Source organism: Sus scrofa, chromosome 1, assembly GCF_000003025.6.
Source record: "Sus scrofa isolate TJ Tabasco breed Duroc chromosome 1, Sscrofa11.1, whole genome shotgun sequence".
NCBI classification, from domain to species: domain Eukaryota; kingdom Metazoa; phylum Chordata; class Mammalia; order Artiodactyla; family Suidae; genus Sus; species Sus scrofa.
In genome coordinates, this window is record NC_010443.5 from 204,098,169 (window position 1) to 204,110,412 (window position 12,244).

Below are 12,244 nucleotides of genomic sequence, written 5' to 3' on the forward strand. Positions count from 1 at the left end.
AGGAGAAGAGGGAAAGGAGGCGTTTCAGAGTTTGTTTTGGCCAGGACCTTCATTTCTGGCCTTCTGTTGTACGGGAGGAACTGGTTACCAGCTGTAGACCATCAAGCCGCTGCCACCATCAAACTCTGGAGAACTAATGAAGTGCAGGGGGGCAACCTACTATTACTCTGCTCTGGCTTGCTACCCCTGGAAGCTGATATGCAAGGTTCTAGATGGAGGGTGATCCCAGAGGAAAGGCAGTACCTCTCATTAAAATGACTTAAAAAAAGGAAAGAAATCAGCATCATAAAATGACACAGAAGGCAAAGCAAAGGATAATGTCTTCCACTGGGCTCCTGCAGAGCACCAGTGCCCTGGCTTACATGGGGAGGAGACCCCAGAAGTGTTAGACCTCTAGGGATTATTATCAAACAGAACACATTGTTCAGAGTCATTTCAAACCCTGGAGTGGTAATGTTAGACTTCATTAGTAATATGCTGACTCCAGCATCCAGATTTTTCTGTATGCCAGAAAGTGAACTTTGCTCTACCTCCTGCAAACTGTTTTTCCAGCAGAGAAGAGCATTTTGCCTGGCCACGTGTAATTAAAGTTCCTTTTCCATCTCCAGCTGAGCTCACCAGCCTAATGCCCTCAGAGGGCTTTACTGCCTGACCATCTCCCATTGGTCTTGGGTTCAGGAAAGCTACTGTTCTCAGCTCTTGCTGCTTCTATGTGGTGCCGGCTCCCCACCCCCAGAGTGCTGAAGTACTCACTTGCACAGGTGGCCAGCATACAGGGCCTGATGGACGAAGAGAAGGGCAGGGGAGGGCACAGGGAGGAATTGACAATAGCAGAGACACCAGTTTTCAGCACCTTCCGGCAAATGGCACTTCGTGTCTGGGTGCCCTCCCCGCAGCTCGTGGAACACTGGTGGGGAAAGAAAGGCCAAATGCATGTAAATGTAGGGAACTAGAGGCCAATGGGCTTTGTATGGGCTCTCAAACTCGCCAAAATATGAAAAAAAGTTGCTTGGAAAAATAATAGCAACCGAGAGAGAGAGAAATACTAATTATGTAACTATGTGGGAAGACACATCCATATAGCAGCCACATTCTATTCTAAGATTTTCTACACTCAGATGTGGATGTTTCACCTGTTTTTACTTTTATGGCCTGGGCTTTAGAGTTATGGAGTCACAGAATCCTGTATTCAAATTCCAGATCAGTATTTCACTAGTTGGCAAGTTACTTAAAGTGTGTTTCCGCTTCTCATATTTATTTTGCAAGGTTGGGAATTAAGTGAAATGATATATTTAAAAAATTTCACACATAGACATGACATTCAATTAATGCTAATTCCTTTCTTCTTCCTTAAAAAATACATTATAATATTTTAATATCAAGTATTAGGTAATTGTTATGCAACTACTCTGTTTGAGGTGGGGTTGCTAAGTGCTGTGGAACAAAGATGTGCAAGGTGGTTCCCAACCTCAAGAAGATGTGATCGAATAATGGGAAAAAAAACCCAAATACATTGTTAAAATGAAATAGTGTATTAGACACACACAAATCAAAACCACAGTGAAATACCACTTTATAGTCACTAGAATTTCCATAATCAAAAAGACAGACAATAATAAATGTTATTATTATAAGTGAGGATGTAGAAAAATTAGAGCTTTCTATACTTCTGATGAGAATGTAAAATAGTGCAGACCTTTTAGAAAAAAGGTTTAATGATTTCTTAAAAAGATAAGCATACATTTATCATATGACCCAGCCATTTCACTCCTACATGACATATGTAAGAGAAATGAAAACATACATCCATACAAGACTGGTTTGAATGTTACGGCAACATAATTCATATTAGGCAAAAGTGTAAACAATTTGAGTGTCCATCGGTCGGTGAATGGATAGATGAACTGTGGTATATCTATATAATGGAATATTTTATACCACTGCAAAAAGGAATGTTGTTCTGATAATGTGCTATCAGGTGGATAAACCTTGAAGACATTATGTTAGGTCAAATTTTACTGTATGTAAATTATCTCAATAAAGTTGCTTAAAGAATAATCACAGAACTTAGTAAAAATATAAAACTAAAAGTCAGGTGAAGTCTTATAAAATTAATGCTAACAATTGGTGAATGCTTATGGTATACTAGTGATTTTCTGGCCTAGTCTTGAGGAGGGTTGTAATTTGCATGGGCTTAGAGAACCAGGGATAAGCCTGGGAGGCAGGGAAATACCCAGAATCAAAAGTAGAAGAGTTAAATTGACAGAATACAGTAAACCAGCCATAATGGAGAAAAATAAAAATCATTTTATTAAAAAAAAAAAAAGAAAAAGTAGAAGAGTTGAGTGCCCAAGGCTGAGGCAGGTTTGGGGGCAGATCTAAACTGATGTGACTGAACAGAGGGGCTGAGTGGAAAGTGTCAGGATTCCATTGTGTATATGTACCACATCTTCTTAATCCATTGAGAGAACACAGTAAATCAATATAATAAAATAATTAAAAAATGAAAAAAAGAAAAGAAAAAAGAGAAAGTGTCAGGAGCTCAAGGGGTAGTTTGGGGCCAGATGCTGGAGACTTAAATTTTCAGACAGAAGGTTTGGAATTGGTCCATAAGGCAAGGAGCAGCCATTAAAGGGAGGAGTGAATGATGAAAGAGGTGTTTTGAGAAGGTTAATCTGGCAACAGTGTCTGGGAGGGATGGGAGTAGGAGATGGATGGCAGGCAGGGATGTCAGTTAAGGAGGCTGCCACAGTAGTCCATGCTGGAGATGATAAAGGCCTGAACTAGGGTCATGGCAGTGTGCCATGTTAACTGGAAAAATGACAGTAAAAACCCAAAAATATTATTTTATGTTTCCAAGTTGTATATGCTGGCCAGGGAAATGAACTCTTCCACGCCATGCACTGTGATATCCACCACCCACAGAAATCTTTACAATGCAAAAAATGGGGATGAGAATCGAGTCCATTGCTTTGGTTTCTGGATGCTCCTGGATTTCAGATTCCACCCATCCCTCATTTGATTGTAAATGACAGCATCAAATCCAGGAATCAGGTGGGATGGGGGTAAAGAGCCTGGAAACTTTAAAACCATGATCATTTTAGGGCTGCCAAGTAGAAAAATGGAAAAATGGGCTGTGTGTCAGAAGATCAGTTTATGACCTTGGTCAAGTCTAGTTCTTTCTCTAGGCTCAATCTCCCTTGAAAACAGGGAAACTACACTAGAGAGGGGATTTACAAACTGTGCTTTTTGCTTTTTTTTTTTTTTTTTTTTAATTAAAAACTATGTTGAGGAAGTGACTCGAGTGGCTTCTCAGGTGATCTGGGGACCCAGCCACTGAAGATATGGGATTCTTACCCATACTTTGACCAAAACAGCTCAGATTTGTTTTGGTTTAGACTTCTGGCCTCACAGTAACATTTCAGTTGAAAAAAGGTTTTGTGGCTTTAATTTTTACAAAAAACAACTAGGCTATAGGATCGTCTAAGTTTCTTCTAGCTCTGAAATTGAAAACTCTGACTTTAATTTCTTTTATATTTTTGGGAGGAAGAAATTTCCATAAAATATAATTTAAAAATATTGAATAGCCAACTCTTTCAAGAGATGCAAGGGTTTCTTTTAAAGAAGAGAAGGGAGGTCTTTTGAGAGGTCTTGTCTCAGAATAGAATCTGAAAGTAATTTTATTTGAAGTGTTTAAAACTTTGGCTTAATTTTGTCTCTGAGGAATTCTGTGCAGTAACCATGAGATTAAGCCCAGATAGTTGAGGATGAAAAACACCCATAGATCATCCAGGTCTTCCTTTCTCCAAGGGGAGTCGTATGGGGGTGTGGAATGCAAGTTTCATCCCAGCCGGAGGGCCGGGGGAGGGTTGTTGGGATGACAAAGCTAAGTAAAAGCCTCTATGAATACCCCCGGGAGCACTTTCATGTGGCACCAGCTTAAATTTAATCCCAATGAATTGGTGATTACATCCCCACCATTCCTAGTCCCTTCTCAATGTTTGGGATTTCCGTTCATCAACCCAGATAATGTGGGACCTAGTAACATTCCTTGGATAAGGGCTAACTATTCCTACTTCCTACAATGTAACCTCCACCTCCTAGAAAGACCAGCAAAGCCTGTGGGAGGCTCCGGCCATGAACCTGGGTCCAACCAGGCAAATGAAGTGCCTTCTTTTATTTCTTCTCCTCTTCCTGACAATGAGGAGGGATGGAAGAATATCATAACCGTACTAAGGGTTCCCTTTGACTAGGCATAAAGTACTTTACATGCATGATTTGAGCCTTACAATAACTATGTTCATGGACCCAATTATCATCTCCAATATTTATAAGCAAACTAAGGCCTAGAAAAGTTAAGTAGCTAGCCCAAGGTTATACAGCTAGTACGTGGCAGAGTCAGGATTGGAACCTAAGTTGGCCTGTCTTTGAGTCTGAACTCTTAACTATACATGATACTGTTCTAAAGGTCTCCTTGACCTAATGGGACTCTTAGAATTTCAATGCAGCAGCTTCCTTTCTTTAGAGCTGAAACACAAGGGTCCCTCTTTTAAATCTTCTCTTTGTCCCCCATATGCTCAGAGGCCACAAACTCCAGGAAGTTGGGAGGACAATTTAATACCCACAAGTCCCTTTCTCTGCATCCCACTTGTGGAAGACTGTCACCCACAGACTGAGGAGAGCAACACCTTTTACAACGTGCCCTGGAGCAAGTCTTCATTTAGACCCACTTATTTGGCAAATACATCAGTGTTCTCTCCTGCACTGTACGTTTTGTTATGATTTTTTGATGTGATACCATGCCCCACATCAACATTCCATGGAAAAATTGTCACTAACATGTTCATGCATGTGTGCACACGATCATTCCACACACATTTAATCTTTTATCCTGAAATAAAATTATCTCTAAAAGATGAAGTGACAATCATTCCCCCTTCTGTCATGAGACATCTGGGGTAAGCTACCATCAGAAGGCAATTTTACTGCCCAATTACAAAACCCAGAGTGATGTAGATTAACTCTCAACTGCAATGCCCTTAGCAGGCACCATTGGATGCCCCCCCCCCCACGTGGGGTGATAAAACACAGGGCAAGAATTCTCAGAATGTAGTCTGAAAGATGTGGCATCTTCATTTTCAGAGGCAGCTTCCCCCTCTGGGGAAGGATGTGTCTCTGTGACGTATTTCAAGCAGCAGCAGCTCTGTGCTGTGTATTGGACAGTCTACAAAGGCGGCCATGAGAGCAGCAGGGCCAGTTCAAGTGCTTCTATGCAAGAAAGAGGAGGCTGTGAATCTGGTTTTGACATAGAGATTTTCACTTCAGGCCTAGTAATTCTGTCTTGGCTAAATCTGCTTGTGAGGCAATACTTGGTGTGTGGGGGGGGCAGGTGGATTTCTCTGTGGAAGACACACAGACCTGTGAAGGTGGGGGAGTTGGAGGCAATTCAAGAAGGAGTCAGGCTGAAAAAAAGTTGAAGCTGGGTGTCAATGAATGAATTTATGCTAGCATTAGAGTAGGAATGATTTAGAGAAGTGAGTGGGTCAGGGGTATATCCCTAACTTACGAGGTCCATCAGGAATGGTAAGGCCTATGCAGTCATCTCCCCAGATGCATGGCAATGGGGGAAATCAAGTTCTCTTACTGGGAAGCTGTTGACGTTTTGGAGCCAGGAAACTGACAGGAAAGAGGCAGGATTTCCTTGGCCTTCTTTTCCTAATAAATCATGTTCCTCACTGTCCAGTAACTTGGAAGAGAAGAACTGGAGAGGCTTTGCCTTTCCTGAGGAGAGACTAGAAACATCTGGGAGGAGGAGAAGCAGGGAGGGCAGGAAGGTGGGAGTGAAGAGAGAGCCCTGAGTAGAGCCCTGGGCCCAAATAGCACGCATGAGGCCTGGTTTTGTTCCATCAAGAGCCTGTTTACAATTCCCCTGCTTCTGACTGTTGAGTAAGGGCTGGCTGCTTATCTTCTGTCCCTGCAGCCTGGTTAAAAGCTAGTTAAACATGATGGTATCAAAGCTTACAAGAAGTTTGTTCCACAATATTAGGACTATTTTGTTCTGCTCTCACCTTCTGTTAACTCAAAGTTTGGCTGTCTTTTCCTCGTTATGCCTTTTCTTTTTTTCCTCCTTTTTAGGACCATATCTGCAGCATATGGAAGTTCCCAGGCAAAGGGTCAAATTGGAGCTGCAGCTGCTGGCCTATGCCACAGCCATAGCAATGCAGGATCCTAGCTGCATCTGTGACCTACCGGCAGCTTGCAGCAACAGTGGATCCTTAAACCACTGATCAAGGCCAGGGATCAAATGCACATCCTCATGGATAATAGTTGAGTTCATTGTAGTTGAGCCACAATGGGAACTCCCCTCCTTACACCTCTTTTGTTCTCCTTCTGAGGAATGTACGTACGTACTTCTGTCCAATCAGAGAGAAGCCACTCGCTGGGACAGTCATCTTTCTTGCAGGCTTGTTGGGAAGCCAGTTTGGGGGCTGAACAGAAGGTCTCAGGAAGCTCCAGGAAGCTGCCATCAGCCATGCGCTGTTTGCAAAGAACCTCTCGCCGCTGGACACCTCCTCCACACGTCCTGGAACACTGAGGAAGGAAGAGAAAGTGGAGCTGACATAGGACAGTAGCATGTTGGGCTGCCAATTCTTACCTTAGCCTTGGCTGAGTCAAGAGTGAAAAAAAAAGGAAAAATACATAGACAAGGAAGAAAACCCAGGAACCAGCCCAAAGGACTTTTTTCCTTTCCTTGAAATGAATTTTGTAGCAAGCTCTGTACCTTCCACTCTTCATCACAAGTATTAACTAGAGCATCCAGGAATTTCAAGGCCCTTTAAATCTTAGAAAGTTGCCTCTAAACTATGATTTGCAGTCACCCAAGACAACTGGTTTAAAAGGTTATATAATAGAGTGTTAAACATATTTACGATCCAGTTAAAAAGATCTGTGCTGCTTCCAGAATGAGGGAGAACTCCTGCCATCCATGTAAATCTGGAGGAATTAATCTGCAGAAAAGGCAGCCCTTCCTCTCTCTCTCTCTAAGTGTAAACATCTACCCTACCCTACTGGAGGGACAGTAGATTTGAGGTGTGGTTTTCTGAAGAACTACCTGCAACACATTTTTTGGTAAGACTGGTGGTTTTTTAGGACAGCGGGAACAAGAGACATGGACATTTATGGGAAAAATAGCTGCATTTTAGTGGTTTTCAGAAGGACCCCAGTCAAACACATCACTTACATGTAATTTAACAGTTACGATCCAGTTGCATGTGGGTAGAGGGGAGGCTGTTGTTCTGAGTCTTTGTCTCCTTCCTTGCAAGAGCAAAGAAACCCTCCGTTTCTAGCTGTGCACATAACATTTTGACATACAGACTATATTTGCTGATCTCTCTTGAAGGTGCCATGTGACTTAGTGCTGGGCAGCGGGATATACATGGAAGGTTGCATGCAATTTCAGGGAAATGCCCACAAAAAGAGTGTGAAGAGTGTGTGGCATTTTCCCCTTCTGGCCTCCTCTTTACTGGCTGGAAAGTGAACCACTATCTAAAATTTAACCTTCTAGCTTGGACGGTAATGGGCAAATAGATATTAGCTGCCTATCTTCCTGGTTGTGAAGCCACCGTAGTGGCCCTAGATGGCCTGTGTTTACATGAGAAAGAAACACTTCTTTCTTACTTAAGCCATTGTGACTTTGGGTTTTTATTTGGTCATTTTTAGTCAATCTAACCCTTGCAAGAAAGACAAATACTGTATATCACTTAAAGGTGGACTTTAAAAAATACAATGAACTAGTGAATATAACAAAAAAGAAGAAGCAGACTCACAGATATAGAGAAGAAACCAGTAGTTACCAGTGGAGGGGCATCAAGGTGGGGAAGGGGAAGGTACAAGCTACAGGGTGTGAGATAGGCTCACGGGGCATCTGTGCTTAGTGGAGGGGAGGGGCTTTGCTATTCAATCCTAAGCCTCTACTTTAGGGCCAGGAACTGGCCTAGGATCCAGGATGGGGACCAACTGTCTCAAATAGTTCATCTATATGTGATGGCCCTGGAAACGTGTTTTCCGTAGACCCTTTGATTTCTCAGCTGAAAGGCTATAACTGAACACAGCTTCTAGGCTATGTCACAGAGCTGTGTGTGTAGGTGGACAACATGCAGTGGTCTATGGCCAACTATTAGCGCAGATCCAAATGGTTCCTTCCAAGGGCTTATCCAGCATATCACATATCATTTAGCCTTTATTGAGAAAAAAAAAATCTATGGAGTTCCTGCTGTGGTGTAGTGGGTTAAGAATCTGACTGCAGTGGCTTGGGTTGCTGCAGAGGTATGGGTTTGATCCCTGGCCCTGTGCAGTGGGTTAAGGTTCTGGCATTGCTGTGGCTATGGTGAAGGTTGTAGCTTCAGCTCAGATTTGATCTCTGGCGCAGGAACTTCCATATGCTGCTGGTGTGGCTATAAAAAACAACACAAAACCCCAAAAAACCTATGGCCTCAGAGCTAATGATTCAAGCTGTGAGTAGCCCAGGGCTTTGGCTTCTCTGGCTCATTTTGGTGACTCCCCCACCTCTTCATTTTTAGAGAAACAGATATTTTAGTTCTTCTTTAGTAATTCAATACATTCTTAAAGGATTTTACTTCTTTAATGAATTTTCTGCCCACACTGCCTACCACAGTGCCTTCTGCAAATGTAAATCCTCAATAAATATTTGTGGAATTGAATTAAAGTTGGTGATTGGGGGAAATTTAAATTCATGGCTGAGAATTCTATTTGCTTAGAATAACCCTTCTTATTACTATGGACAACTAAGATTTTAAATTTGGTTTTATAATCTTCTGCATGACTTCTTAGGTTCAGCCTTCTCTTATTTCTGTCAAATTCTCACTTCTAACCAACCAGTTATTCTATCATCATATTAATTATAACCTTTATTGTTCAGCTCTTGCTCAAAACTCTTTTCTTTTTTTTTTTTGTCTTTTCTAGGGTTGCTCCTGTGGCATATGGAGGTTCCCAGGATAGGGGTTGAATTGGAGCTATAGCCACTGGCCTATACCACAGCTACAGCAATGCAGGATCCGAGCCGCGTCTGCAACCTACACCACAGCTCATGGCAATGCCAGATCCTTAACCTACTAAGCAAGGCCAGGGATCGAACCTGCAACCTCATGGTTCCTAGTCAGATTCGTTAACCACTGTGCCATGACGGGAACTCCAAAACTCTTTTCTAACTAGACAACTATTACTGATTCCTAAAGATCTGCCAAACCTACGGCCTATGTTCTCCATAATTCTTTCTATTCAATTGAATTATTAAAATTCTTCCATGTACTTAATGCAATATTTAAATTGTTCAAATCATAATTGTTGGACAAAAATGAGTTTACTCTGCTGAATCAAGAATTTAAATCTTAAAGCTCTGACCTCTCCCCTAGGCCTACTCAACATGTCCACTTAAATGCAAACAGGCATCTTGACCTAAATATGTATTAGATCAAACTTTTGATTCTGCCTGTCCAACCCCACCCCACATTTTCTCTCCTCTAGATCTTTCCCATTCATTTAATGGTGTCATAATATCCAAGACAAAAACTTGGGAAATTGCCTTGAGTTTTTCCTTTTTCTCACCATCTCTTCCCTGATACGTAATCCATGAGCAATTCAGATTTCCGTCCAAAATAAATAAGCTTTACTTCTATAATAAATAATAAATCAGGAAACCATCATCTCTTGCTTAGACTATCACATAGCTTCCTAACCAGCTTCTCAGTGCCTGGCTCTCTCAGGTCCTAGTGCGATATAGATGGTCTACACAACTTCTCTTCTTCTGATGGCCTTCTGAAAACATCACTGGGTGAACACAGCTGGAAGCCAGAGGGTAGGGTCTATATTGGGCTATAGATGGAGAAAGTAGAGACTGGATCTATAGGAGCAATGAAAGAAATTTAGCATATCATATTATTCTTCTACTGTCTATTCTCCACACAGTAGTGTTTTTCATATTGCTGTTTTTCAAAGTATAAATCAGATCATATAATTTCCATGCTTATGGCCCTTCAATGGTCTTCAATGGTGATGAGGATAAAATCCAAACTCCCTTAACCCTGACCTGCAAAGCCCTCTGTGTTCTCATCCAAACCCTAAGTTTTATGGACCCAGTGCCATGAAACTTTGAGTAACTCAAATCCTCCCAACTTCATTCATTCATTCAGCACAAATTTATTAACTACCAATCATGGACCATGCCTGGTTCTAAGGTTCTAGGTTCTAGCAGTGAACAAGAAGAGCTGCACACACTTCTAGAATATCATCTCATACAACTCTCCCTTTTCCCTATATATTCCAGATACACCATTGTGTGTGTGTGTGTGTGTGTGTGTTGTTCCTTGAACATGACAAGCTTGTTTCTCCCACAGGGCCTTTGAACTTGCTCCTATCTCTATCTGGACCACTCTTCTCTTATGTCTTCATGTGGTTATGCCTTTCGAATCACCCAGGTTCGATTCCTTTCTTACCTGCTTTGAGAGGCCATCACTAATCTCCTGGCTAGAGTAGCTAAAACTTTCTCTAATCCACTAGCCTCACATTGTTTTTTAAAAAGCTCTTCTACATAGCTCTTATTCCTTTTGGAAATTATCATCCATTAGACGATAAGCTCTATGGAGGAAGGGACTTTATTTCTTTTGTTGCTCATATTAGTGCTTGACAATTATATTCAAAACTTTCCTGAAGTAATGGTACTATTAGATCTTCAGTAAGAGATCTCAGGATTGGATGACTCCATCCCTAGTTCTTTCTTCCTACATCTGCTCTTGTTCCTACATCTAGTTTTTTCTTTTAAAACTAATGTTTTGTTTTCAAGTAAAGAAGTGGTCAGGGTGTGAACTAAACAGTAGAGTGATATTTTATAACTGTTGTGGAGGTATGCAACATTTTGGTATGATCCATAAATATACACACTGCTGTAAAAATGTGGTGTTTTTCTATAAAAAATGTAATGGCTGGCTCATAACGTCATTATCCTCTAAACCTCAAAATGGAATAAAACCACTTTTCTTCTAATCCTTTGACTATATTTTATAGTCAAATTCCCCACGGATCCTACTGAGTTGGCCATAAAGAACATGCTCTTGACATTTCTGTTACCTGGTGACTTGATATTTTAGACACTTCACTTAGTGATGTTGTTTTGTAGGACTAGAGAGTACTTCCAATGCTTGATGGCTGAAATTTTCTTTTTCTAAATATCTTATAGGGCGTATGGGCAGACATTCAATTTGAATAAATGCTCCCCAAATAAACAGGTAGCTGAATAAGAAGAGCTTTCAGATTAAAGCTATTAAGTTAGAGCTTCTTACTGAATGTGGCAATGAGGAAAAATGCAGGTTAATTTTCCCCTTTCAAATTGAGAAAGTAGATGAGCATAAATGGTTTAAGAGTAGAGATGTAATAAAATAGGCTATAGAGTATGAGAACTCCCTTAAAATGACAGAGCTGGTTTATCACTTATAGATAGGACCCTACTTAAGGGACAGACCCTCAGATGATTCCCCACAATGCTGCATGGAAGTCTGTGACAACATCATGACAAAATAGCTGCAAGACAAGTTAAAAAAAATCAGCTTGTTATTTTGAAGTCTGATCTACACAGAAAGCTCATAGAAAATTCTCAACACCTGAAGATAAAGTCAGACTCCTGAGAATGTCCTTCAGGGCCCTCACACTCTGACCCGAATCAAGCTTCCCAGATAGGTGCCTTGCTGGCCTGCCATGGGGCAGTACTTCAGCTACAGTGAACAATTTGTCCTCCCCTGGGCACAGTGATGTGCTTCTTCTGCTCAGGCCTTTGATTATGTGGTTCATACTGGGAGTAAAGCCCTTCATCTCTTTGTCCATCCAGAAACCTCCAAGACATCCTTGAAGGCCCAGCTCGAAAGCCACTTCTTTGGAAAGCCTCTTCTAATCCCTCTGCCTTATGGTGTGTGAGTCACCTCCCACTGCACCTTGAGCTGGAAAGGTCCTGCATGGCCTCTATCAGGGCTGTTCATTTATGTGCCTGCTATTTTCCTCTACCTCCCTGCATGCACACAGATTATGCGACTTTTGAGGAAAGGGAACGTATTCATCTTTCTATTCCCCAGAGCCTAGTGTAGCATCTGGCAAAGAGTGTACACTTCATAAATGTTTGTTGAACTGATGATTGGATGAATGAAAGAGCCAACAATCCAGATGTTTAAAAGATGTAAAA

The 12,244-nt window shown here is 41.5% G+C and overlaps 1 protein-coding gene across 3 annotated transcripts in view; it reads right to left on the reverse strand.

The window, feature by feature from the left end:
• ADAMTSL1 (ADAMTS like 1) overlaps positions 1-12,244 on the reverse strand; it is a 1,007,583-nt gene that overhangs the window by 161,515 nt on the left and 833,824 nt on the right. For all 3 annotated transcript variants that reach the window (XM_021074260.1, XM_021074267.1, XM_021074276.1), the window contains 2 exons: positions 6,412-6,591; positions 754-907 (listed from right to left, as the gene is read on the reverse strand). In XM_021074260.1, the coding sequence (XP_020929919.1) occupies positions 754-907; positions 6,412-6,591 (334 nt within the window). The remainder of the gene's footprint in view (positions 1-753; positions 908-6,411; positions 6,592-12,244) is intronic.